The sequence below is a fragment of the Poecilia reticulata genome, chromosome 6 (genome assembly GCF_904066995.2).
Source record: "Poecilia reticulata chromosome 6, P_reticulata-male-v2, whole genome shotgun sequence".
In the NCBI taxonomy this organism is placed as follows: domain Eukaryota; kingdom Metazoa; phylum Chordata; class Actinopteri; order Cyprinodontiformes; family Poeciliidae; genus Poecilia; species Poecilia reticulata.
Window position 1 is genome coordinate 10778632 of NC_088835.1, and position 21108 is coordinate 10799739.

General features: G+C 42.0%; 1 protein-coding gene across 3 annotated transcripts in view; it reads left to right on the forward strand.

Moving 5' to 3' along the window:
• LOC103465836 (A disintegrin and metalloproteinase with thrombospondin motifs 20) overlaps window positions 1–21108 on the forward strand; it is a 103894-nt gene extending 82786 nt beyond the window's left edge. For 2 of the 3 annotated variants that reach the window (XM_008411017.3, XM_017305348.2), the window contains 10 exons: window positions 1362–1535; window positions 1782–1952; window positions 2667–2870; window positions 2974–3103; window positions 4236–4330; window positions 4403–4497; window positions 4574–4707; window positions 6253–6344; window positions 7657–7761; window positions 8002–21108. In XM_008411017.3, coding sequence (XP_008409239.1) covers window positions 1362–1535; window positions 1782–1952; window positions 2667–2870; window positions 2974–3103; window positions 4236–4330; window positions 4403–4497; window positions 4574–4707; window positions 6253–6344; window positions 7657–7761; window positions 8002–8091 — 1290 coding nt within the window. In that variant the 3' untranslated portion in view covers window positions 8092–21108. Of the gene's footprint in view, window positions 1–1361; window positions 1536–1781; window positions 1953–2666; window positions 2871–2973; window positions 3104–4235; window positions 4331–4402; window positions 4498–4573; window positions 4708–6252; window positions 6345–7656; window positions 7762–8001 lie in introns of those variants that run through there. The other variant, XM_081607866.1, reaches the window with a different exon arrangement.

A 21108-nucleotide genomic window follows, 5' to 3' on the forward strand; every position in this document is an offset into this window, starting at 1 on the left:
TAAATTTTTAAAGTTTTTAAACTTTTGCAAGGCACTTTCTACTTGGATACAAGATTTATCCAATCTTAACTACTGTACAAGAACTGAGATAAACTCTGAAAAGGTCAAATCAGAGACTGTTGACGCTCCAGCTAAGGACTGATACTAATTAACCTAAACATACGTTGTTGTACTAAGAAGCTACAACATGCAGCAAAATAACACAATTTGTAATTTCTGTTAGTTGACCTTAAATGTTGCGCAGCTCTTTTCTTATTTAAGCAGCATAGCATGCTTAAATAAGAGCATGCTATGCTCTTCTTTAAGCATAGCAGCAGCAGCATAGCATGCTGCTGCTGCTTCCTTTCTTTGAAAGGAACACAGTAACAGTTTTATCTATCTTAACCTGTCAGCAGAGAATAAAGGCCTTTCAACAGACGGTTCTGTTTTCACGCTTTATGTTTTTTTTTTTTTTTTTCCAAAAGGCGTTTTTGATTTTAAGGTCAGATTTCTTAAAGGGCTTCTTGTGTTTTTACCCTAAAACATAACCTTTCACATCCCACCGCGCACTTTGCGGCGATAACTTACAGTTGCAGAATGAAACGGATCAACACAAATGGACCTAAAAGTTCCTGGTAATTTGATCCAGCTGTGTAATGTTCAGATTTTCAGACGGTACGTACCTGACGAGCTTACAAAGGAATCGGCTCGATCAGCTCAGGCTTCACAGAATGCTTCCCCACGGTGTGAAGGTATGCTCGACGAACGACATCAAAGAGACTGCTGAGATAGATGCTCGTCTGATGGCAGATAAGGGCATTCAGCGGGAAGACTGAACAAAGTTTCGTGGAAAAGTTCAACTCGGTGAACTTTCTGAAAGACAAGCAGAGCGCGCTTTTACAGCTGCGGCAAAATGTGAGAGTGTATTCAGCCGCATGTGAATTTTTGCCAATTATCTGAGTAGAATAAAGGGTAAATACAAAGCCTTGCGTTAGTATTGAGTCCTGTTTGGCTACATTATACATCTATAATGCATTTCAGGAAACTGAAGTGGTCAATCTGGAGGCTCGCCCACAATGCGGTCATTTCATCTCCACATCCTCGCCTCCACATGTTGTTCTCTTTTTAGGCTAACTAATTCAATCTTGAATTCAGCAACCAGCGCTGGAAGGTTGCAAACCTTTTTCCGACAGGCCTAACTAAGGTCCAGGCGGGAAAACTAAACAATACGGAAACACGCCGATGCGAGTAACAAGTTGATCTGTCTGACTTGAGATCGGAGGTTATCATTGAGCGTTTTAGTTAGCAGTTCACAGAATCATAATTGAAGCTCGTTTTGAAAACTGAATGCGTTTCCGCTCCGTTTCGTGTTTGGTTTATAGTGCTCCGTCACCTGTGGGTCTGGAGTTCAGCAGCGAGATGTTTACTGCAGGCTCAAAGGTTCGGGACGAGTCAGAGAAGACCTCTGCAGTCCTCACCTACGTCCTCCTACAGTCCAAGTGTGCCAGACAGCAGAGTGCACACATTACACCTGGGTGGCAGGTGAATGGGAACAGGTGAGTGGAGTTTCTTTTCTTATCCAGTTGATCTTTCGATTATCTGCACAGTCTCCTAAATGTTCAGACAGAACGTTTCCATCAAGGTTTTATGGGATAGACCAATAAGAATTAACAAAGAATTATGCAGCTCAGCCACATTGGATGGCAAACTTGGGTGACTTTTTTGCTGAGTAGTTTTAAATAAAGTCAGTTTTGTGTTTGGAATCAATAAAACAACGTGCGTTTCACCGTCTTGACTTGTAGTGCAACGCAACGTGTGGAGAAGGGATGAAGAGCAGGAAGGTGAGATGCGTCGGCCCAGGCGCCACACCTGCCCACGACGACCGCTGTGGACCGTCCACCAGGCCTCCATCTCTCCATCACTGCAGAGAGGAGCCCTGCCTCTACACATGGACAACAGGGGAGTGGTCACAGGTGGGAATGAAAACTGACGGCGGTTTCTGAAAGCCTGTGCTGTTTCAGTTGTTGTTGTCAATATTAGGGATTTGCTGAATTCATGTATTTTTTTACGTTTGTGTTAAAACAGTCGCTGCCGCGTGACAGTATGAGACGGACAATCTGTGAAAACTATGGAGCTCCTCTGCCTCCTCCCCGTGGTCCACCGCCATCTACACACTCACTAGAGGAGGAGGGGTATTAGCTGTTAATCACGATCGTGTATGTGCTGCTCATTGCTCTGTGCTATGCGTTCCAGATAGTTCCCCACACCTACTAGCCTCTCTTGAATGCTAAGGCTAATTAGCATGACCACCGATAAATCGCAGGGAAACAGTTTTTCTGTGACAGTAAGTTGTTTTTCCACCATCAGCACATGTAGCAGCATGTACACGAGGATGTTTTGCAGCGCCAAGACCTTCCTCCTGACTGATTTTTTTCTTTCTTTACAGATTATCTGTCTCATCTAAAACTTTCATGACACAGTGACAGTTTTAACAAATACGTAAAAAAAACATATTGTTGATGATTGTTACATAGCACAGCTGTTGTTTCGGTATTTGTCCACTCAAAACCGTGAGATAACTCCTAAAACATTTGATCTCAAACTTAATCCAGACTCATAAAAAGGCTCATGAGAAGGAGCGCTGGCTCTTTCCCACCGTTACGTTGTCATGTATTTGTGTTTCCCAGTGCTCCGCCAGCTGTGGCGTCGGCTACCAGCAGCGTTTTGTCTCCTGCTCCTTGATGCCCTCCTCTTCGCACTCCCAGCGTTTCCACGCTCAGCCGTCCTCCGCAGGCAAAATCTGCCCTCATCCTCACCCTCCTGCCACTCAGCCATGCCTCCTCAGGGAGTGCCCTCACACCTCCTACTGGAAAGTCGGCCCTTGGACCGAGGTGAAGCACAGAACATTAAGCGGCCAAAGAAAATCAGTTCCACTTGTTCCAAATTATCCAAAGATGTTGTCCCTTTTCTTCCCGTTTTGGGTCTGTGTCCCAGTGTTCGCTGACCTGCGGGGCAGGAGTGATGGAGCGCAGGGTGGAGTGTGTGACCTCCAAGGGGCAAATGTCTAAACACTGCCGTCCGTCAGACAGACCTGAATCGCAAGCTGCATGTCAAGAGAGACAATGTGAGCTTCCCACTTTCAATTTGTAACGTAAAGTGTTGAATTTCTGCAGCTCCTCCAGAGTTACCAGAGGATGATTAAGGATGCCTTTGCTCAGTCTGTTAGCTTAGACGGATGACCATGTTTTGTAAGGTTTGCAGCTAAGTCACCGTTAAATGTCAGATTGAACGGTGGTCTGTGAAGTCTCCAGAACTGGGGATGTTTTTTTTTATACCCTAACCTGCTTCAAACAACTTTGTCTTCCATTTTCCTTTGTCTTCAGGATTCTGTTTGTTCTCTAATGTTCGCAAGCAAAACCTCCGAGATTTTATTTAGAGTTAACAAAGTAAACAGGTGTGAATTACAAATTAATGCCTCAGTTTTCAGATTTTTACTTGTTAAAACTTTGTAAACTCATGCATCAGTTTTGTTTAGCTTCATGCTGCTGCTCTTCAGAGTTTGCAAAAAAATACACAAGTCAGTTTGTATTTAGAAAGTTTTTAGTTTATGCATTCTAACCCAGCTGCAATGACAGGGTTATTTTAAAAGTCAATGCTCTCTCCCCCTTTCCTTTCCTAAAGATTGGATTTGGCTGTTTCTTATTTGACTGAACCATCTTGTTCTCCTTTTCGAATGTCTTCACACACTGCCTACGTGGAACTTTTCGCGGGACGGGATTAAATCGAGTGTGCCATGTGTACCGAGCAAAACCGTATCTGATTGTGTTTACAGAAATCCAACCACGCTTTTCTTCGGTACATTAGGCAGAACGACGAGCCCCACTTAAAGCCTCCCGAAGTGATAATTTAGCGAAACGACAAACAGCGAGTCAGCAGTTTTCTATCAAAATGACTCTGAGCGCCCACCGGGGCGGCTGTAATTGTGCCGGGCCAAAGTTTGCAGGTTAGCTGAGTCGCGTTCCACACGTCTCAGCAACAGCACGCTGGGCCAGTCGCCTCCAACGAGGCGGCTGCCAAGTCCAGCGCTGGCAAAACTAAAATGATGTTCTCTGGTGACGGCCAGTTTTGTGGTCATGTTTTAAGTAGAATCAACTAATCAGTTTGATGTGGGCTCTCCAGCAGTCTTGGAAAACAGGCAAGAGACAAAACAAAAAAAGCCACGTCACAATCTTTTTTTTGAACAACTCCTCCCTCAGGCCAGGCGTTCACTTCTTGCCGAGACATTCAGCTGAACCAGGGTGTGAGGATGGATGGGGAATACTACCTTAAGGTGAAGTTTCGGACTCTGCAGGTGCGTCTTTTGCCGACAGAAATCCTCCTGCGCACGTCACGGCTCCCGGTCTCACGATCCGTTTGGTTTTAGATTTACTGTGCCGAGATGCAGACGGATTTCCCGAAGGAGTACGTGACGCTGCGCAGCGGTCAGACAGACAACTACTCTGAGGTGTACGGCCACAGGTTTGTGACGTAGCTACGAGTTTTAAGGTCTCGTTTTACGGAGCTGACCCTAACGCCTTTCGCTGTCCCCAAACAGGTTGATCAACCCCTTTGAGTGTCCGTACAACGGCAGTCGCTGGCAGGACTGTGACTGCAGAAACGACTATTCGGCAGAAGGGTACACGCTCTTCCACAAAGTTCGCCTGGACCTGAACTCCCTTCGGATAATGAGTTCGTAATTACTGTGTGACTGCCATACACCGTCTGCCGTAACGAGACCACACATCGCTGTTGGTTTAAACTCTCGCACACCTCATCCCAGAGTGCCAATAAGGTCCAAAGGCCTCACACACTCTGTCTGCTGAAAATAATAATAATAAAATAAAAAAAATACCTTGAACTTTCAGCATCCACATAACAAGGCTTCTACCGTACAAACATGTGAGCAGGGAGGATCAAGGAATGCATGCGTGCATGTGCAATATGTGAGCTCTCACTCCGGTACTCCCAACTGGACCATCATCAAACACTTTTTCATATTTGCAAGCAGCCAAGCAGTCTGTTTCCTCACAGACTGTCCACACACACACACACACGCACACACCCACACACACACACACACACACACACACACAGACACACACACATCTTCCTCCTCTAAATTTTTACTGTCAGCTTCAACTGTTGTGTCGTGTTCAAGTACGCCTTTGATTAAAGGATAAGGATTAGCACAGGATGTACGTGTTTGTCTATTCGTTTTTTACTCTCACGCACTTTAAGGAGGAGACCGGAGCAGCTCAAAGCCTTCAGGTTGCTTCGTCCCGTCTGCGTCCTTGACACCATGTTTCCACCTTTTTTTGTGCATGGTACTCATTTGGCTTTAAGGTGGCACGAATCAGATCTGAGGCATGAAAATGAGTTCAAGATGAAGGGGGGGGGAGTTTGAAGAGGCGCTAATTGAGTGTGACATATCAGCGCAACTTTATGGTGATATAGAAAGTACGAAAGAATGGCAGGAGGAAAAACAAGCCGAGTTGATTGAAGTGGAGATTAAAACAAACTGGTTTAATGGAAACAGTGTGGTTCCTGTATAGATTGGAAAAGCAGCTTCTTCCGGACTTTCCGGTGCTGTTTTCCATGACCCGTGTTCCAAATTTGAAAAATCAAATTCTCTTGATCATACTTGTTTAATGATTTGTTTATTTTCATATTATGTTCCCCCCTTCTAGATCAAGTGTTGACAATCTCGCAGTTTCTACAAAACAGTTTCACTATTCAGCCATCAATGCGGCTCAGGTGATAAAATAAATATGGCAAATCGCAGAATATCTATGCACTCGCCCGGCACGCAACGAGAATATGTTACACGTTTGATATTTCGAGATTAGGAATGTCAAAATTTCAAACTGAAATTATGTGGGAATCCTGAAATAACTCTTTTTCTACTTAGACATTTTATGCAAAGGTGTTTGTCTTCCTATGCTGATGAAAATTTAAAAAAAGACTAAGAAACTTAACATAAAAAAACAACCAGTTCACAGAATTTTGATGTATTTTTAATTTCACTGACCTCTCCAGACATAGCCTTCCAGCTTCACTTTACAAACTGCTGAGTGGAAAAATCTCTTACATGGAGCAAACACATCTGGCAAAGTGACATCAGTTATCTGTGTGTTTTTTCTTTTCTTTTTCTTTCCTCCCAGCAGATGCTTACAGTCTGTTCACTTCGACTGTTGCACAGTTTCACTCAAGATTTCTGTCTTTTCTGTTCACCAGTCACAGACCTCCAGTTTTCCCAGACTATTCATGGCCGGCCTGTGCCGTTTGCTACAGCAGGAGATTGTTACAGTGCAGCCAAGTGCCCACAGGTTGGTCAAGTTATGCCTCATGGGAATGATGTTGTGTGCAGACGGGGACAAAAAAACCCACCTGCCTCCTTACTGATTACATCTGATTTTACATTTGTGTCACATTTCATTGTCTCAGATCATCAAGCCTATTATAAGATCAGAAAAAGATAACCTAAGTAAATGCAACAAGCAGTTTTCAAGTGGTTATTTGAAAAACAGTCCTAACCAATCAGACCCAGTCCAAAAAAAAAAGCCCTCATTGTTAGATCCTTAAATAACTATGATTGACTGCATTTTTGTTTATTTTCCACAACCCACACTTGGAACTGATTACTTTCAGGCCTACAGAATTAAGAAAATGATTCAAATCTATCAATCTGAAATGCTTACAAAGATATTTCTAAGGTTTTGGGATTCCAACGAACCACAGCTGTTAATCCACAAATGTAGGAAATATGGAACAGGGGGAGCCTTCGTTGGGGACGAGCTGATTACTCCGATAGAGCACGGACAATATCTAAAGCATTGTTTCCCTCGTCTGCCTTAGCACAGGTCAGAGTACATGAAATAAAAAAAAGGGAGATTAGGCAGTAATAGCATCTATGACAGAAAACCCTCTGTTGGCTGAAAAGAAAATAAATACTAAGAAATATCTGTGGACTTTGTGAAAATATCCTAAGAACTAACAAGGCAGAACTGGACATTTTAGGAGTTTAGGCATCCCGTTCCATCTGGTGTGAAACCTACACAGCATGAACACACTGACGGTCAAACACGGTGGTGGCAGTGTGGGGGGCCCGGCGCCGCTTTGCTGCTTCAGCACCAGGACGACCTGCTGTAATCGACGGAACCGTGAATTCTGTTCTCCACCAAAACAAACACTCCAGACCTCAAGTCTGTGCAGCAAAAAACAATGATGCAGGACACACCAGCAGGTCTGCCTGTGAAATTTCCAAAAACAGAAAGAAGGCTTTTGGAGTGGCCTAGTAAAAGTTCAGATCTCTGAGGTTGAGAAGTTGTGCTGTTCATATTTAAAAACAATCCAGTGTGGCTGAATCCCTCCGTAGTGATGTGAAAGACTCATTGCTGGTTATCGCAGATGCATGATTGTAGCTGTTGCTGTGGCACGGAGGAGCAATCAGTGCCTGGTTGCTTTGGGTAGATTTTCCTTTAAAAAAGAAAGTCCTCATTTAAAAACTGCCATTGTACTTTCTCAGGATAGATTTGTGAGATATTTTTTTATTTTTTTTATCAGAAACATTCACATGGTTTTCATGCATTTCCCTCCATGTGATATTATTTTACGTGAAACAGCTTCTCTGCTTTTTAGGGCCAATTTAGTATCAACCTGATTGGAACGGGCCTTAAAGTGGCTGCAAACACCAAGTGGACATCTCAAGGGAACTATGTTTCGGTTAAAGTCCACAGATCTGAGGTAAGAGCTTTCATGCGACATCTGATGTTGATTTTTCAAGTACTCCCTTGTCGTCATTTTTGCTACCCAAGTCACATTTTTGAGTGCGGGAATGAAATTCCATTGTGCTTTGTTTCTCTTTTAAGCACCGTGTTATTTCAGTCTGCTGGTAAACCCACTGTTATTTATAAACTGTCCATTTTTGCACAGAACGCTGCCCTTTTGTCCACTTTCTGCTCTCTCATTCATTTCCATGCGTAGGACGGAACGAGAATTTACGGTCGCTGCGGCGGTTTCTGTGGGAAGTGCATTCCCCACGCTCATCACGGTCTTCTCCTCCAAGTTCACTGAGAGCCGAGTCAAAAACAAATCTCTAAATTCAAGTCTCATGACAGTGGGCCAGGAACACACAATAAAAGAGTCATTTGTTGGATCCAGTCGTCGGCCGCGAGCACGGAGCAGCGTCGTCAGCTGTGACATCTCCGGTCTCCAGATGGCAGCTAATGGATATGCAACACAGTCCACTAATGCCGCATGCTGTCACCGTTAAGCGTTTCCTTAAAACTGAAGACGAGCCAGCTTTATTTGCTTGCCAGCCATTTTGCTGTGGCACTTTTTTTGTGGTTTGGAAATGTATTTACCGATGTCGTTGTATTACCAAGGGAGTTGGGACCTGCTGGTCACCGAGGGGCGGGGGGGGGGGAGGAGCATGCAAGAACTAGAAACAGAAGGAAAACGGCGGTGTTCTTATCAAGTTAAATGTTTTCATCTTAAAACAGTCTTTTCTGAATTTAACTTCTGTTTCTCCTGGCAAACACTTTGCTGGAGCGTTATGCACTAAAATATTAAGAAATGAATGGTTCTCTTACTGTTACCACTTTGAGAAAATGTAAAACTGTCATAACTATTATCCATATGTAACTTGAGACGGTAAATCTCTAGACTTTTTCAAAGTAACTAAATACTGACGGTGCTCCTGACCCGCCTCACATCAGAGGTCAAAGTTTAGGGGAACATTTTTTTTGAAGAACTTTACATTTTGATTGCGATGCTACCTGTGTGTCCCTGCTACAGTCTGTGATCTGTCTTTATTGTCATTGGTACTGCTGGTAAAAATGTGTAAGAAAAAAACAAAAAACAGATTAGGATTTAAGAACAATAATCAGGCAAAACAGAGTTCCAGTCCAGCTAATATGATTAAAATTAGCGGCACGACTATTTCCTTGGAAACGTTGCAGCTGTAAACAAACTCACTACATTTAACCAGTGTCACATTTAACCTCCTCACTAATAACATTTCGGACTCTGCAGTCTCTAATATTTGATTTCCTTTTCTTTGCGGGGACACAGACTTGGTCACAATCAAAGTTTCTCCAGGACAGCTCATACATTCTGCTGCAACACATGCTGATCTGACGGAGAGTCACCTAAAACACACATAACTTCACCTCTGTCTCTCAAGATGGGCCTGACTTGACAGATACGTCTACAGTGTTCAAGCTTTGCTGATACAGTAAGCTAACATTAGCATATTTATTTTGATATGGCTTGTTGATAATTCAGCTTTTAACTTGAGTGCAGGTCCTTTTCAGTGTTCATCCATTTTTAGGTTATCGTTGGCCATAACTACATCTGTCTATGTTTATATTGGGTGTTAGTCACAGAGTCGCCAGTGATTGGACACCACCTACTTTCAAATCACTTGTTTTGAACTCTTGTCAGGAAACCGTAACATTTTGTCATTTCAGGACAAATTTAAAAATCGTCACGTCTTCACAACATGTGGACGTTTCTGAATCTTACTGTATTTTTTGATCACAGCAATATTTTTGGTTAGATTCAACCAAATTTTGCTTTATGGTGACAAACGAATGGTTTGTGTGAAACTATGAAGGAATGTGGAAAAGTACTCAAACCCGTTAAATATGGCGGAGAGTCTTTAATGATGTTTGCCTTTTTCCACCCAACGCCTTGGAAATAGCTTAAATAATTCAATTAAATGTTAAAGCAGACATAAAGCTGACTTTATTCTTCTTCTGTCTCAGTCACCAGTTCTAAATCCTGCAGATAACCCATAAGAAGGGAACCCTGGTCTCTGATGAGTTTATTCAGCATACGGTCCTTCTCTCCGTATGCTCCAACCTCCTAAAGATTATGCCCCGGTAAGAAAAGATGATTTATTCACGTCTTTACCTTGGTTGCCAACAAATGCGCTCAACACCTCGCTACTAAATGTCACCGAGAGTCACACTGACATGCCAACCGTTCAGGTGAACGCCTCTGCGGTGAGAGGAAACCCAGATCGTTTCGTAGAGTATAAGCTCAGTGTAGAAGAGTGTTATTTCATTGCACAAGTTCTCATCTTTTTACTGTACATGACACACTGTCAGGTGTGACATCTCAGCCACTCCGTTTGGCCTACTCCAAGTCCTCACAGCCCTACCTCTCACTCGCAAGCCTCTGTACTCTGAGCTGTGTTGTAATATATTTATGTTCAACCGTATTTATTCTATACTGACCTCTGAACATGTTGTTTGTAATATGATACAATGACTACTACCAGCAGAGGAGACGCTGTCTGCTTTGCCAACAAGGTGCTCTAATGACGTATCGCATAACCACTAACCTTAAAGTACTGTGCGTTTTAACCACTGGAATTACCTCTGATCTAAAAACGGAAAATACGGACATTTGGAGTAACTGTTTCTACGGCGGAGCCTCTTTTTGTTTTAACCGGCAGAGTTAGAAATGTCTTGATATGTCTGATCCCGATGCGGGATTCTTAGATATACCAGCCAAACTCATCCCAGGGGAAATCATCTCCTCCCTGTGGGCGACGTGATCTCCTAATCCACAACTGTTACCGTGACAACCATCATGTAGCTTAACACGCTGGCATGCAGATGCTGAGCTTTTTAACCAAAGTTGTGAAACAGATCCAGACTCTATTCTCTCCTCAGACAATGCAGCTTCCTCCGATTTAAAGAACGGCTGACAATGGTAAAAGTCGGCGAGCAGCTAGAAAACCTTTGGCTGTCGTTCAGTTTTTTTTCTTTTATGAGATCTGTATCAGAAGTTTGAGAATACTTTATGCACTATGTGCCATTAACTTTGTAGAAATGTAATCCTGTATGTTTTTTTTGTAATAACCATTACACTGTAACTTATATATATATATATATGTGTGTGTGTAAGTGAGTGTGTTTTTAATATTCAATACTTGAATTGTAAACATTGTGTGTTGTATTCAGTGGGCATTGGTACTGAACAGAGAAATGTTGACTTTGCTTGCCCTGCTTTATCCAAAGATGATTTTAAGAATCACATGTATGGTACAGTATGTATGGAAGTATATAAACAATATGTATGAATGTACGTGTGGATGATGAGGGGTGATTGCTGCTCATAAGACATGCATAATTATGGTGCTATGTACGGTTACTAATCATGCAGTTACTGTACGTGTCAATATACTAAAGCAAGAAACAGAAAAATAAAATATGCTTTTCAGCAAAAAAAAAAGTGTTCCAATACATGAATGTGCTTTGATCTGAATCATTCCCATTTAGTGCTGGCTGTGACTTTAGAGCGATTGTTCTCCACGAAGCGACTGAAAACAAATACATGCCAGACTTTTCACTTTGGCACATAAATCCACTTGCAAAGAAAGGTGATGCTTCAACATCATTTTGTGGATTTAGCAGTCGTTTTATACGACAGAGAAATGCAAGGCAGATAGAGTGTGAGGGGGAGGTAAGAGACAGATTCAGAGATGAATAACTCAAGAAACGACAGTTTGCCTTCAGCGAAGTGTCACGAAACCACGATGATGATTGGATGTCAAATTACAGGGCTGACTCTGAGAATCTGATGTCAAACTACAGCAACAACATTTTTAATGTCTACGCAACATTGCATGAAAAAAAAAAAAAAATAGGATACATTTTGTGATCCGACAGCAGTGTCTCGTCAGTCCAGGTTTAAAAAGAGTACAGTTGGTCAGCACCGGGTCCTGCTGCAAACCACATTGTGACTCCATGTGGATCCACTTAGTGCCGTGGACCGAATTTCAACAACTTGACTTTCAAGCACTTATTTCCACTTAAGAGTCACATAAAACGCAACAGCAAATACCCTGCTTTGCAGTTTCTCTCTAATCTAGATACGCTCTTGAGTTCTGAAGTTGTCCTTACTACCGGGTGACTCATCCGACTGTAATGCCAAATCAAAGGCCGAGGTAAGCCCCACTGTAAGCGTTGGAAAATTGTCCAGGGAAGAAAAGCCGGATCTTAATGACTTAATAACAAAGGTCCAGGTACTTTAGGAAAAGATAAACAGTTTACGTACCAGGCACTTTTCCACGGCTTATTGCCTCAATATAACTTTGATAGTAAATGAAAACAGATCCTGGGATTCCTGAAGACTTGCTTTGATTTCTGACCAAAAGGCAAGGGTTCCAAAAACTGCCAGCTATGCTGTTAAAAGCAGTTTTTTTTTTGCGAAAAGAGAACTTCAGACTCGTTGACCCACACGCCGATTAAAAAAACCCCCAACAAAACAAAAAAGCAGCTTCCCATGGCACCTCATGTTGCGAGTATAAACCAAGCATCTTTAATGACTTTACTGAAAAACAAAAAACTGCACTGAGAGTCCTCATAAAAGACACTAATGATTGATGTTTACCATGAAGCACAGTCTGTTTTAAGGTAACGGCGCAGACATTCCAGTGCGATCTGCAGCTGTGACCTGCTCTCAGGAGAACATATACAGAAGAAGAAAAACACTATTTCCACTGATGCTGATGTATAAACATCAGCATATATATATAAATGTGTGTGTGTGTGTGTGTATTTTTGTTTTCACTTCTTGCTGGGTATTAGGTGTTGTACTTATGCAACATCTGCGGCAAAAAATAATGGGAGAAAAATATACGAGAAGTCAAATATGAGTAAGTTTAAGATTCACACTCCTCATAACTTGTGGAAAAAAACTCCTCAAAGGTAAAATGAATATTCTCACACATTGGGTTAACAGTGACACCTTGTGGTTGTTATGTTGCTCTGTCATTAAATATGTTTTTAATTCATTTTTTTTTTGTCTTAGCTTTTGTTTAATTTATGTGTTCCTTTATGTGCAAAAAAATAAGGCAAAACAAGTTAGATCAACATTTGGAGAGAGTAAAAAAAAAGGAATCACATCTGATTTTTGTTAGAAATACTCATCTGTTGGAAAAAGAAAAAATATTTTACAAGTGGCTACATTTGTTTACAGTAATTTCTTTTCAATAACTCAATAAGTTAACATGTTGATGTATTGCAGTGCCTTGCATAGATCTTATTTTGTCATGTTAAGCTCCACACTTTAGTGTATTTTGTTGGGGGCTTTCGGTGACAGACCAACCAAAAATAGCAAATGACTGCAAAGTGAAAGGAAAAGGTCAGATAGTTCCTGAGACTTTTGAAAAGAAAAGTGAGAAAATGATGACTGATGACTTACTTTACTCTTATACTCTTAATATAATTTGGTGCACCTGTCCTATATTGGGCTCTTAAAGTACATTTAAGACAAACTTGCAGGTACTCAGAAGGTACAACAGGGCAAAACAACAACAAAAAACAGGCAACACAGTGGCAGGGATTGATTGATTGATTGATTGATTGATTGATTGATTGATTGATTGATTGATTGATTGATTGATTGATTGATTGATTGATTGATTGATACAGCACGGTGGACTCTGATCACCTGACAATATTTCTTATTCCCTCTCTTACTTGTCTTGCAGAGTAAAAAAATTACGGCCACACTGTACTCGTATTCTGCTTTATATTTTATCATGTTAACACTGTTGGTTTCTGTTTGAAAGTCTAATCTGGACTCGTTTGAACATTTCGGAGGCTTTTGGTCGCAAACCATGTTCTCATGTGACCAGCAGATGGCGGTAGAGTTTGCGCTCACCTCAGCAGTTTCCCCTCTCGTGCTGAAAGAACAACATTAGTGATGCAGGGTCTCAAATCTTAGTCCTGCTCTGGAGTCAAGTTATTTTCGCGGGTTTCAGAACTCTCCTGGAAACGGTCATTTGTTCCAACGTTTCCAAAACTCTCAATCATCTCTGGAATCATTTCACAGATAAGTAAGACGGAGGCATTTGCATGGCGCACACACACACAGGCACAATTACCATCCGTCCGGCATTCAAGCCCTCACGCGCTCCTTCACACACAGCCTACACTGAAACAGCTGGCCTTCAACAGGATCCGCTCCACCTTCTGATGTAGCACGCTGGCACCAAAAGCCCTGAAACAACATAATGTAGCAGCTATCCTGCAGCCTGCTGGACCATCAGCAGTTTGACGCTGTAAAGAAGCTGCTGGCGCTTTGCCTGACCGGGCATTATATCGACCGCACTGCACTGTCTCGCCTCGCAGGCCAGCACTATTGAGAGGAAGCAACGTCACCTTTGACTTTAACCGGCTGAGACGGAATGAGGTCATTTTTAGGTATTAAGTTACACGTCTGCGCAGCATCTATTTTGGAACAGCTGCGTGCGACGTGTGGGGCACTGCAGGCTCGGCCCCGACGCTGACCACCTTTCTGGAGCTGCACTGTCGGAGGTTGGCCCGGTGGTGTGAAGAGGAGGGGGCTGGAGTGGTTAGGGCCCTGGGGTGTGCACTTTACGTGCCAGTAGCTTTCATGCACATGTGGTGTACTTAAAAAAAAAAAATAAAAAAAAAAAAAAAAGGACTTGCATTTTTTGGGGGAATCCACGAATGCGAAACTGAATCACGACGCAAAACTCAAAGCATGTCTGATCGTCTTTTCTTCTTTTTTTTTTAATACATCCCAGCTTCTTTAAGGCTACATTTGAATGGTCATTATTGTGGTGCTGAAGCCCTACATTTGTTTTACATTTCCAAGTTGTCTCACCAAAGTACGCCATAAAAACCTGCCTAGAGTCACTTCGGAAATGTGCACATAATGACCAGTGGCAGTGTTTTTGTTCGAGAAAATAACCCATTGTAAAAAAACGCTGGGGCTGTTTAAGCAGCCTGGAAAATGTTGCCCCATGTCAGCATAGTTAGACTGACAGAGGCAAAGGCCAGACGCAGCCGCAGCTCTGAGCTCTGGCTGCTCTATTGTGTGCAAACCCAGCAGGCAGGGCTGTCCGTAACACTAAGAGGTGGGGGTAATTATTTCTAACAGCTTAACACTTCAACCGACTGAGCTTTCGGGATATTTTTACACTAGCTCTGTTAAACCTACATAATGTCCCCCTTTGTTTCAGCAGGTTCCACTTAAAAATAGCTTTCGGGTGACCGCGTGTACAGTAAATGTCACATGATGATTTGAGCAGGCAGACCAAACAAGCAGATTCCAAATACTTTCTTTTTTTTTTTTTTTTCTCCTCAGCGCGTTGGGAGGTGTGCAGCAGGGGTGAAAACGTTGTGACATCCTGGATGTGTTCACTGGAAAAAGTTTGCAACAGGAATGAAAAAGATGTTTGTGGTCATGAAAGGATTCTTGTGAGCATAGCTAAAAAAAAAATAAAAAAAAATAATGTCCGTTTTCCCACATAGGCTGTTTCTCTATTTGCAAGCTAAAGAATGGAACGAGTCTGAAAAAGCAATCGAAATTTTTTTGTGTAAAAAAAAAACAGAAAAAACAACTAAATTAAATTAAGCAAATGCAATGCTTTGCTGAAGAAGGCGCTCAGGTCAAATGAGTCCAAAACTGAGTTGTTTAAAAGTTTATCTACGTGTAATTTACGAAAACTAACAATACCTATCATCCCGAACACATCATCCCTGTGGTGATACACGGTGGTGGCAGCATTGTGCAGAGCAGGGAAGCTGGCCAGAGTCAGAGCTAAACACGGGACAACCTCAGAAGAAAACTTAACACTTGAGACAAAGATTTACCTTCTGTCGCTTAAACATACAGCCAAAGCAACGATGATGTGGATTAGAAGAACCCCCCACCCCCCAAAAAAAAAACGCATTCCCAATCGGGAACAGCGCATAGGAATTGTTCACAGGGACTCTCCGTTCTATCTGACTGACCCTGAAATATTTTGGAAAGAAAACTGGGCAAAGAATTCAGTCTCTAGACGGGGAAAAACCTGAAGCTGCAACCACTGCGAAAGTTTCAATCAATGTTTCTTTAAAATGTTATACTTGCAGCTCATTTGCAGATAAAAAAAAAGCGTTGCCCCGTGTGTGATTTTTGTCAGAGAAAGTCAAGTGAGACACAGAGAATCAATCTGGTCTGACAGTAGCAGACGAGACCATTTGGAAGTCATTTGTGTGCTGTTCTGCGCTGATCCATAACCCTCCGCTGACAGGCTTTAGCTCACATCAATCAACTCCTCCGCTGCTCTTCTGCTCCCAGCGTCAACGTCTTCTCCAACTAAATGACAGGTTCTGGTTTCTCGTACGAGCGGGACGTGCAGGCGAGCCCTCGACTTAACGCGATACCATCTCTCGACAAGGGAGAGAGGTGGGGAAGGCCACAGAGATCGAAAATATGTTTTCACGCTTGAGTATTTGGAACGTTTGGCCGTGATTATCAATCATTCTGTCTCGGCCCGAGCGTTCACTCGTGTTCAACACGCCGAAAAGCGTCGTGCTGCTCTTAAGTCCCCACCGATTTATTCCGACGTGTTTGAATCCTGCCGTCCTAGTTTTGTCTGGAGCGTACAAATGCATAAATGAATGAAAGCAAACGTCTTCAAATTAAGATTATATATACATACACGGCTCTGGGAAAAATTAAGAGGACACTTAATAAGATAAATGATCCGTTTCTCTTGTTTTACTTTTTAAAGGCGGATGCTTGAGTAAATTGAACGTTGTTCTTTTATTCTATGACAACATGTCTCCGAAATTCCAAGCAAAAATTTGGCTTTTATATGCAGAAAAGGAGAAATGGTCAAAATAACGACAAAGATGCAGCGCTTTTAGATCTCACGCAACGCAAAGATGAGTTCACACTCATTTAGAGACAACAATACTAACGTTTGAACTCAGGAAGAGTTCAGAAACCAACATCTGGTGGAATAACCAGGAGGTTTCCAAACTTTACAGCAGGGTGTAAATTTCAAATTCAAAACCTTCAGGCTGAAGACGGATTACAAATGTGTGTTTCCCCCGTTGGCAACTTAAAAGTTTGGCATGATGATCACTGGAATCTAAGACTTGCAGGAAATTCATTTAAAATTGCAGTTTTTGTGTGCCGCCCTTCTGTTATCTGGGTGCATTTGTGCACAGAAAACAACAAAAACAAACCGAAAGAAATGAATTTGACGTTCAAAGCCTGAAGTATTCTTTTTGTTCTTCTGCTTCTAACTTCTTTATAATGTCTCCCTGTCCTCTTGATCTTGATGATGCTGTTTTGTCACTAAAGTCCTCCAAAAAAACCTCTGAGAGCAGAGCAGCTGTGTTTATACGCTATCTAATTTACTCACAAGTGGACTCTAATAACCCATAAAGCGACTTCTGACAGCAGTTTGACGTTATTTAGTAGTATCAGATTGAAATACTGGCGGCGACATTAGAGCATCTTCCATTTTATTTCCACTCTATCATTACTACACCGCTGTGTGTTGATCATTTATATAACATCTCAATAAAATGTACTGGAATTTGCATCTGGAAGGTGTCAAAAGGTGAAAAAAAACAAAACAAAAACCAGAAGTCTGTGTGTGTTTCTTTTTTTTTTTTTATTATGTATGTTTGCTGCAAACACACTCACACACAGATTCACCCACACATTTGCACAATGAGTCTATTAGCATGGCAAGAGGGGCCACTCACAGCAGTCCGTTTCCTGATGGGGGCCACTCAACGACAGACAAAGCCACTTCAGTGGAGCTATAAAGCAGCTAATGACAAGCTTTTAAACACTCCACTTGCTATTCTGAAGAACTTTTTTTTTTTTTTTTTTTTTTTACAACAGGGATCCTTACATCCAAATGCATTCATTAGTTTTAAATCATGTCTGAGCTGAAAGAGTTTGCGCAGCTTTTCTCTTTTATGCCCTGAACGTCTAAACACACGAAGCAGAAGTTGTTTAAAAGTAATAATTTTCTGCATTTTGAAGTGTTTCTTGGCTGCATGTGGATGTAAAAGCTTTAAGTAGAAAAAAAAAAGATATACACTCAATATGCTCCTCCTCCCCCCCAAGATAAGAGCATAAGATCCATCAATAACTCAGCAAAATGAGCTACAAGCTTTTTCATAGCTCTTCTGAGCTCAAAGCCGTGAATCAGCTGCAGATGCATCATCAGTTAAACCGATCCAACAGCGTTCGTGTTTACACTGTAACAAATGTGTCCTCTTGAGAGATGAAATGGCTCCAAACCCATAATTTCAACCGCTGATGTTCTGTATAATTGGAAAAAAACAGAAGAAGAAGAAGAAGAAAAAAAAGGAACCATGTCTGGTGGAGAGTTTCGAGTCGTGCAAACAGACATAGATTAAATAAAAATTACACGTGGGATATGGATCAAGGCCCCCACTAAATAAGCCTTGTGAAGTGAGCATGTTAACAAATTTCTGGCAAGGAGATTAAACATGTTCTTTTCTTCCTCTTTTTTTTTTTTTGGTTCTTCAAGCAGGGCCCCGTTCAGACTCACTGCCTTTTCAGAAAAACGTGATGAAAGCCAAACAGTTTTTTTTTTTTGGTATTCAGGTTCAAGACCAACCAAGTTCAGTCTCGAGACCATATTTCAGAACTCTTTGTCTTCATACCCGATAGTCCGACAGAGTCGGTTCGATTGGGGACTAACTTGTCAGATGTAGTTAAGATTCTCATTACAAATTTGGTCTCCCTCCAATGTCGTGATGGTGCACTGAAGATGCAAGTCCAACCAGTTAGTTTGGAGGTGGTGAAGAGTTACCACAGGCAGATTGTCTACAAACATCTGCAGAAACAACTATGTTATTATGATTACAGCAATGGCTTTGTAAAGGATTTTGCTTTGGTTTGGTCTTGATATGTATCGGTCTTTGGTCTTAACTAGGTGGCCTCCATTACTACATGATCAAACATCTAATCATTCATTTTGCTGTACCTTCTTTGTGCCACCTTAATAAATGAATAACCATCAATAGCATTAAATAATAATAATAATAATACAAAAAATTAAGGCACTGTTTACTGGTATTGCACATAAAATGCCACCCAATTAGTCAGAGTAGGAAGTATCTGGTTTTAGCGCTCCATCTGGTGCTGGAGCACGTACGACATGCTCTGCCCAGCTGCTTGTGACACATTTTCCTTGGCACAAAGTGAAGCGTCGGCAGGCTACGTTGACCAGACTGTCTGTCGGCTGCCATAAGGATGCCACTCGCCTTCGGATTAATTGGCCCAGAACACTCGTTAGGACGCGGAGTTTGTCTTGTTCCTAATTGGAAAGCCGCGTCGCAGCGTTAACCTTTTGTTAGCTCGTTTAAAGCCTGCAGCCGAGCAGGACGGTTCGTAATGTTGCCTCGTCGGCGCAACACAAGTCTGAAATGCTCTGCCGTTTACTTTTGTTCCAGTCTTTCCCCCCCATCTTTGTCACGTGGGTTGCCATGGCAGCAACAGATAACACGTGCAAACACGATTTTGTGGTCAAAACGTATTGTGATCGCAGCCTCTTTTTTTTTTCTTCAGCAGTTTTCCAGTAAGGAGGCCACACAGAGAGGCTGATGCTTTGTTTGATAAGCACGCCATAGTCAAAGCAAGACGCTGCGCAGTTGGCGTTCTGTCTCACTCTTTACACCTCTCTCATCTTGAGCTATTGTTGCGCGGGGATTGACTGACACACTGTTATCCCGGCATGAGTCCACACGCAAAATAAGGCTGGAGGGATCCTTCACTGTGAGGCCCGCAGGCCAAGAGAATGGCTTCAAACTATCCACAAACACCCTCTTGTTTGTTCCCACCTCACACACAGAAGCAGAGAACATTGTCACCGACCCTGATAACTGGGAAGGATGTGCAAATCTAGTGTGATGTTAAGAAATCACAGTTACTGATGAAGAAGTTATGAAACAAGTAGAAACATTTCTCACTCAGACATAATCATTGTAATAAGGTTGATTGTGCATTTAAAAAAATAAAAATAAAAAAAATGTTTGGGCATCATCTTAAGTAACACAAATCAGAGTTGTTGCCTGTCATTCGGCATGAGTCCCTTTTTTTCCCCCCCTTTTCAGGAGAAATACAGACAAATGTCTGCCGCTCTGTTGCAGGACAAGTGGGGATCTTGCAGCCACGCAATTGCGATATCATTAAAGTTAAAATGGAATAAAATGTATTGCAAACTGGTGTTTTGGTAAGCTTTTGCTTCTGTTCAGAGCACTTTTTTTTATGATCCTCACAATTTTTAAGGTGCAGTTGTTGCAGAGTGTGGTCAGGGACGGAAGACTTTCCCATCGTGAAATGACATAGATGAGTGCTTGGCTTTAATTAGGACGGGTTCTCCAGCATTTTCCAATCCCACCATCGCCGATTCTCATGATGTCTGTGTTTTAAAAGGACAGCTCCAATACGCAAGAGGCAGTGGAATCAAGTAATGAGCCAATTCGCTCCCCAGGCGGGAAAAGGAAGAGTTTGGAGAGGGGGGGAGGATGCCAGGGACACAGCTAAAACAAAATTCACATGTTTACGTATGTGATGGTGGATTAGAAGTATTTATTGGTTTTTAAGAAAACTTAAAGATCCTATGACTCTTATCTTGCACAATGGCCAAATAAATGCAGGTCCTGTCCCAGACTAATTGCCAGTGGCCTTTTTGTCACATTGTACTTAAATTTAAGGGGAAACAGCTATTAACGATTTATGTCAGTTCTTAGACACTCCTTTAAAAATCTTTCAAAAAAGTTAAGATCAAATTTATAAAACTGATTCAGCTACTTTTTTATGGAGTCTTAAAAGTGCCAACAAGTGTGCCACTGGTAATTTGCTTTTGACAATTATTCTGTTACACTGTTTTTTTTTTGTCTTGACAGAAAAAAAAACATTCCTCAAATTAAAATGTGGATTCTTTCAAAATGTGATTATGCTGTTAGGAAATTATTTTCAGACTTCTTCACCCGGGGTGCCAACATTACTCTTTTTTTCCTGTCTGCAGCTATCTGGCTTGTTCATCTCGAATATTAACGCCCTGTAGTCAAAGCACACAAAAGAAAGCCTGCAAATGTGCATCATAACCAGCAGGGAGTTTAATTTACCTCTTTCAATGCCAGACTGTAATTTTATGTTGGCACACACACACGCACACCCCCACACCTACACACACACACACACACACACACACACACACACACACACACACACACACACACACACACACACACACACACACACGCACACACCCCCACA